Source organism: Ciona intestinalis, unplaced genomic scaffold, assembly GCF_000224145.3.
Source record: "Ciona intestinalis unplaced genomic scaffold, KH HT000174.2, whole genome shotgun sequence".
In the NCBI taxonomy this organism is placed as follows: Eukaryota; Metazoa; Chordata; class Ascidiacea; order Phlebobranchia; family Cionidae; genus Ciona; species Ciona intestinalis.
The window spans coordinates 116,225-122,851 of record NW_004190496.2 but is presented as its reverse complement, the minus strand read 5'-3'; the positions used below and the strand labels follow the sequence as shown (position 1 = coordinate 122,851).

At 35.5% G+C, this 6,627-nt stretch overlaps 2 protein-coding genes and 1 long non-coding RNA gene across 8 annotated transcripts in view; 1 reads left to right on the top strand and 2 right to left on the bottom strand.

The window, feature by feature from the left end:
* LOC104266703 overlaps positions 1-3,149 on the bottom strand; it is a 6,578-nt gene extending 3,429 nt beyond the window's left edge. The window contains exons 1-9 of one of the 2 annotated variants that reach the window (XM_026839216.1): positions 3,058-3,149; positions 2,625-2,751; positions 2,222-2,389; positions 1,623-1,741; positions 1,324-1,453; positions 1,183-1,274; positions 912-1,083; positions 480-640; positions 254-306 (exon numbers count right to left, since the gene is read on the bottom strand). In XM_026839216.1, the coding sequence (XP_026695017.1) occupies positions 254-306; positions 480-640; positions 912-1,083; positions 1,183-1,274; positions 1,324-1,453; positions 1,623-1,741; positions 2,222-2,389; positions 2,625-2,733 (1,004 nt within the window). In that variant the 5' untranslated portion in view covers positions 2,734-2,751; positions 3,058-3,149. Of the gene's footprint in view, positions 1-253; positions 307-479; positions 641-911; positions 1,084-1,182; positions 1,275-1,323; positions 1,454-1,622; positions 1,742-2,221; positions 2,390-2,624; positions 3,011-3,057 lie in introns of those variants that run through there. The other variant, XM_018816312.2, reaches the window with a different exon arrangement.
* Positions 2,127-3,714, top strand: LOC113475257. 2 transcript variants are annotated; one of them, XR_003397002.1, is made up of 4 exons: positions 2,194-2,325; positions 2,381-2,472; positions 3,142-3,319; positions 3,373-3,714. It is a non-coding gene; the product is annotated as an uncharacterized LOC113475257 (long non-coding RNA). The 2 variants fall into 2 exon arrangements; XR_003397001.1 differs by having other exon boundaries at positions 2,127-2,325; positions 3,142-3,714.
* A 369-nt stretch (positions 3,715-4,083) lies between these two features.
* LOC108950460 (protein jagged-1-like) overlaps positions 4,084-6,627 on the bottom strand; it is a 4,056-nt gene continuing 1,512 nt past the window's right edge. Inside the window, exons 4-11 of one of the 4 annotated variants that reach the window (XM_018816282.2) lie at positions 6,393-6,500; positions 6,233-6,340; positions 6,060-6,167; positions 5,401-5,760; positions 4,883-5,023; positions 4,738-4,828; positions 4,619-4,665; positions 4,084-4,558 (exon numbers count right to left, since the gene is read on the bottom strand). In XM_018816282.2, coding sequence (XP_018671827.1) covers positions 4,449-4,558; positions 4,619-4,665; positions 4,738-4,828; positions 4,883-5,023; positions 5,401-5,760; positions 6,060-6,167; positions 6,233-6,340; positions 6,393-6,500 — 1,073 coding nt within the window. In that variant the 3' untranslated portion in view covers positions 4,084-4,448. Of the gene's footprint in view, positions 4,666-4,737; positions 4,829-4,882; positions 5,024-5,400; positions 5,761-6,059; positions 6,168-6,232; positions 6,341-6,392; positions 6,501-6,627 lie in introns of all 4 variants that reach the window. The other 3 variants (XM_018816281.2, XM_018816284.2, XM_018816283.2) reach the window with 3 other exon arrangements.

Genomic DNA, 6,627 nt, shown 5'->3' with positions numbered 1-6,627 from the left:
GGACAACCCATTAGTGACCACTGGGTTGGAGCAATTGCCGTTAAGTGTCTTGCCCAAGGACACATACACCCACAATGGTAGCAGCGACGAGCCTTTAACCCATTACCTCTGGGTTACATTCAGGCGCTAACAACTTTGCCACGGCGCCAGACTATTATCATTTAGAAATTTAACATCAAAATTTGTAGTAAACTGTTTTCAGGACAAAGTTTCCAAATGACTGCTTATAAACTATAAGTGCATCTAAACTCACTTGTGTTCTTTTCCATAAGCCAAATAGTAAGAGCATCGAAAGTTTAAATACATCTAAAAACATTAGAAAATATGTTAAAGAAAACAATAGTTTAAAGGTGAAGTCTTGTCGCATGGCAGACGAAATGTTGGAAATACACTATGTTTTATACCAGATGAGATTATTCCTTGTAACAGAACAGTAGAAGAAGTTAGGATCTGTGATTTCGTATTCACTATAAACTTACAATCATTCCATAACTGGTAAAAGTACCACTTCCAGCATTTTGTAAACGATCAGTTGAAGTGCCGTATGTATAATAGTAAAAGTCTGGGATTCCTGAAATCAAGCTTGGAGAGAGAGCTGCTATTGCATCAACCAACTTGTTCATGTTAGATGGGTAGTTTACTGAAACATAAAGTTATGCTTTATTCTAAAAGCTATATATTTCAACATTGTGTGTGTTTAAGTTGTGATATATACTAGAACTACAGAAACTGAATGATTACTTGAATATATATATTGGCTCCTCTACTATAATATGTTAAACGTTATTTTACTTATGTTTGGTCTTGATTTATATACCAAAGAAGCCAACTTATATTTAAACATGCCGGGTCATAAGAACAACAGAATATTAATATGTGATGCAAAACAAACTACTTTCTGTATATCCTACCAGCAACTGTTGTTTTTGGGTTCATTGGATAATGCCTTGTGTATGTTGTGAATAGATTCCCACCATGTTTCTCAAGGAAGTTGTTACTTGTGTGATATTGCAAGCTTGCTAAGAATCGTGATTCATCCACAGGTGTTTTGTTTGGTACATGGCGTAACATCAGATTGGATGCCTAGCAACAAGGAAGTTGAATGAATCATGCAGTTTATTCATGTGCTTGCACGATAATCGTAAAAAGATAATGAATCATAAGGTTATTTTAATAACAAACCTTCATGGTAGAGTAGCCAGTGTTTTTATAATCAGCTAAAGTTGCTTCTTTAACAGTTCCAAATATGTTTGTGTTTTCCCAGTTTTTTGAAACTAAAAGGTTCAATGTTATTTGAAAAGTTGATGATCATAAGAATCTTACTTTTTGAATACTGTGCTAGATCATTACTGAACCACATATCTGCAGTTGTGCATTTCCCATTGATATCATTCTCATGAACAGATGCTACTAACGTCCAACCACCACCAGATGTTGTCATGTCACAATAAACCTGGATTAATTGAATTTATCTAAATAAACATAACTCAAATCTAAATTTCAGTGTTTTGTTGAAATACAACAACAAAGATCAGATTAATTAAAACAGCGAATAAAAGGGAATAGTAAATAACAGTCAGTAAAGTAACAGTCGTTACAATAATACAAAATGAAAAATGTACCTTAAAGGGGCTCTCACTATCAACGGTTTGTATAAAGTAATACCCATCACTCAAGACATTGCTGGAGTTCTTTAGGTCCAAACATGATGTAGCTGGATTTTTTGAGGATCCATAAGCTTCTAATAAATATTACATATCATTTATCTCTTTTAGTTAAACCAACAAAAATCAGATTAATTAAACCAGCGAAGGAAAGGGGGCAAAAAACAACACTTGCTAATAGTTACTTAATTAAAAGCTTTGCTGTTTAACGTGAAGCAAATTCCCAGTTACAACTACAGTATGTGCTTAATCTAAATGTATTTGTAGTCGGTATAACTTAATATAGAAGTAGATTAAGTGCTACATAATACTAAATGACAAAAGTCCAACAAATTGTATTTAGGTGTAGCGACCACGCCTATTTTCTTCCAACTAAATGTAAATATGTTTTTAACTGTAAGCGTGTTTTAACAACTGTTGTTTTGTCGCTATATCCTGTCTTTTCGTTTGAAACATTTCAAATCTTCGCTACTGTAATCGAAGAGACAAATAAAAGTTATTATTATATTTTGATTCAAATAGAATCTACTAAAGATAGAAGTATGTTCATACAGAACCTGTGGTTGTGATTGGAGTTGTATGGATGCATTTCTTCCCACTTGAAGCCATGGAGTAAATTCCTACTATAGCTACTGCCAGCACAAGTACAAACACCACACAGGTGAATATTTTCCAGAACTTTAGTGACACTTTTACAGCTTCCACTTTTGCTGCAGGTCTTTTTGCTGAAGCCATAACTTTTATTTAGTCTACCAAAGCTGTTCTGGTAATTTCTACTTCGAGAACCAAGATTTTGCAACTTATTCAGGTCATCTTCATGCCTTTAGACACATACCCAATTACCCACAAAGTTACATATGCGGTAACTCGGACACGAGGTGTATGAAACAGAATACCCGTGTTATAACTACTTTTGTTGGCCTAGATATATAACATATACATGTATTTATATAAGACTACCTGTTTCCACTGGCTTCTTAACATCTAAATAATCATGTTCAATGCCTTTAAATTCCACCTCATACAATTGTTCAGGCTCAGGATTGTTTTGGTATTGTGCATTCATCATAAAGAGTTGTAGCCAACACTGTTATCAGATTGAGATATAATGAATACGATGGTTTAACAGTATTGGTAGCTATATATATTGTTTTGCTACAAAAGTTTCTCATGTGATGATTTAATATTTGCAAAACAAAGTCATCACCTTACTTAAATTATTTACTCATGTAACTTCTTGGATGAGTCAGTGCAATGTTATGAACAAAGCTTGGATAAGTCAATACAATGTTATGAACAAAGTTACCAATATCTGTTTAACCTAATACCAACTTTAATATTATTGAATATTTAACTGATATATAGTGTGTAAATTTTATATACTTCCACTTACTAGTGGTCCAGAAATCTTTAACTGTTACTGTCAGATTATACCCCATTGTGTGAGCTTTTAACAATAGGCCAACTCCAATTCCAGAGTACAGTATGCATCTCCATAGGACTTTACTCAAGAAATATAAACACAAACAAAATATGGGATTCAGGTGCCAATGGGATCCAATCTTACCCCACAGTATACTTACCCACAAAGGACTTATTACTCATAGAAGGACTTCAAAAAGTTGTTTGAAATATAGTTATCAGAAAGTGGACAGGTAAGTTTCACTATTTATATACACTGGGGATTTATGAAACCTTGTTTCAGTAGCACTATGTAAAATCTCATGCACTTAAACCAATCCGGCATAGTGGTTGGAGCAATTGCCTTTGGACCCAATGGTAATGGATAGATGGAATCTTGTAGTAGCAAAAGTCCTACTTGCATAAACAGAGTGGATTATTGCACACATAACTATAGGTAGATGATTTTATTTTTTCTGAAAGGATGACAACTTGGAAAACCACATTACTGTTAAGTTTTTTCTACTAGCAAACGTACATCAACACAATTAAGTATGGAATACAATGTCATGTTCTTATAGTTATAACTATGTATATATAACATATTACTATGTATATATAAAAAGTATGGAATACAATGTCATGTTCTTATAGTTATGGTCATGAGAATACGGTAATTCAACTCTGTAAATGGTATTTGTTTACTACAAAAATGGGACAAAAACAAACGAATGAAAACCTATTCCATGTTACCCCACCCTATGATACAACTTAACTTGGGATACAACACACCCGATATTATCCACACAAGAAAAACTAGTTGGACAGACACAGCATAGCTTTAAAGGCCAAAAGCATGAAGAAACTGAACATACCTATTATAGTAGGGCGGGGGAAGATGGGATATCTTTAGCACATAGTATCCAAATTTTCTGATTGTATTTAAAACAATTTACACCGGTCTATGGGAGTCGTGAGGATACAGTTTTATAATTATTTGAGTGTTCTTTGTGTACTACCAAATGGGACGAAAAAATAGAATGATAAGGTGTCCCATCTTCCTCCTCCCTACTAAATATTTATTGCCGTGGGGTAGGCTGGGACGTATTTAGCACATAATATCCGAAGATCCTGATCGTATTTTAAACAATTAACAACGGTCTATGGGAGTCGTGAGAATGCGGTTTTATAATTCTTTGAATGTTCTTCGTTTACTACCAAATGGGACGAGAAAATGGAATAAAAAGGTGTCCCATCTTCTCCCACCCTACTACACTACAAAAAAAACAATTCCGAAGAAAGACATGAATTTCTGTTATACACAACATGACAGTTATGACATATTATGGCACAAAATATCCGTGGTGATGTTGGTAATGAAAGTTACTTCAAGTCTTCGTACAGTGCGACTTGTGGTATGGTGTGCACGTTTTCATATATTGCAGAGCATGGAAGTTCTGGTATATCCGAGTATACGTCCGGCTCTATATGGACTAAAACATCAATTAATCCGGCGTTCACACAATGCAGATACTTTAGTTGTTCGTATTTACCTGTTTCGTCGCCACATTCATCATTATTATTTCTCTTAGCGTTGGCTCTGTCAAAAATAATTGAACATCAAACCCATAAGTTGTAAGTTTTAGAATTCTGTTGTAAATTTTAGATTTACCTTCGTTTGTAACATAACAACCCGGAAATAATAAAAACAGCGAGTAATACGATGGTTCCTCCAGGTATTACGTAAACAAGGTAGTTTATTCCTGCAACGAAATTGTTGCAAGTTTAAAATGAACGTAATGTTAACTTCATCCAACCTGTTGTGTTTTGAACATTGGATATTTCGCAATGCAAACCATCAAAGCCAGGAAGACAGTTGCAGTAGAAATGACACCCGCTCGCCGAGCAATTTCCACCGTTTTTACATTTTGTTGATGAACATAAATCTCTCCCGTTGACTTAACGAGAATCAAATTATACGACATGCGATGATTTAATTAGTATACGACTTGAATGAATGACTGAATGATGTGATATATTTATCCTTGCGTGGCTGAGCAACGACAGGAGTTATAACACGGATGTTCTATTCCATACAACTGGTGCTGGCTCACGTGTTACCACGTGTATGCAAATTTGTCGGTTATACTATTTTGGGATTTTCGTATGGCTGACAATTTAGGCAATTCATGAAGGCCCACTGAATTGGAGCAATTGCCGTAAAGTTTCTTGCCAAAGAACACACATACGCCCACAAAGTCAGCAACAACGAGCCATGAACCCGTAAAAGCCTAAGTAAGACTCTTAAAAAAAGCCTAAGTAAGGCTATACGTACCGAGTTTCTCGCAAGCATATCCCAGTCTCCTGCTGCAATTCTCTGCAGACCAACTTCCATTTACAGCAGTTGATAAACAACCATCGTGAGCCATCGTTGATGTATTGAAACCATCAACGTTGCTACCATCTAACCATTTCCACGACGAATTGCTCTCTTTACCTCCCAGCCATAATGGTTGGGAATCCATCCACAGCTGGTTGTATTGGTTAATGATGACGTTCGATTGGTTCGACTTACCGATGGCAAGTTCTGCTTGAAGTGAGTTACATTGTATCTTGGCATCTTCATACGATTTCATTTGTGAAGGAATTTTGTTGATATGAATCGTACAACCATTTCCGAAGTCTTGAAATTTCGCTGTATAATATCAACGAAATATTGTCATAATTTAACATTTAAACTTTTACAGTTTCGTTCACTAAATCCAAACAAACATAGTAGGGTGGGGGAATAAGGGACACCTTTTTATTCTATTTTCTCTTCAAATTTAGTAGTAAACAATGAACACTCAAATAATTATAAGACTGTATCCTCACCGTTGTTAATTGTTTAAAACACGATCAGGATATTTGGATATTATGTGCTAAAGGTGTCCCAGTTCCCCCCACCCTACTATATGTTCCTACTTTCAACTGCATCACACATACGATTCTTACCAATGCTACAATTTTTCCCCTCATAAGCAAGTTGACATTTACACTTATAATCGTCAATTTCTCGAACACAAGTACCGTTGTTCTGACAACGATTCGGCAAACAAAAATCTGTAACATAAAAAGTTAATAACAGTTAATAAAACAACAATTATACGCCGGTCAAACAGTCTTACCATTTTCACAATTTCGTCCGCTATAGCCTTTCAAACATGTACATGTATAATTCCCCGGTACCTTGTTGCACGTTCCTCCGTTTTGACAAGGGTTTGAAGCGCACAAATCTGTAACCGAAACTATATAAGTCTGTCGTACAGTATTATCATGTATACGGACCTATTTCACAGTTTATTCCGTTGTAACCTGGCGAGCAATTGCATCGGTATTCGGTTTCCATTACAATACATTCACCATTGTTTTGACACGGTCTTGACGCACATAAACCTGCACGATAATGTGTCTTATATTGATTTTAGAGTAGCATTTGATTCTTTTCCCTTTATATTCGTCCGGCGCCGTGGCGTAATGGTTAGCGCGCCTGCCTGTAACCCAGAGGTAATGGGGTTCAAGC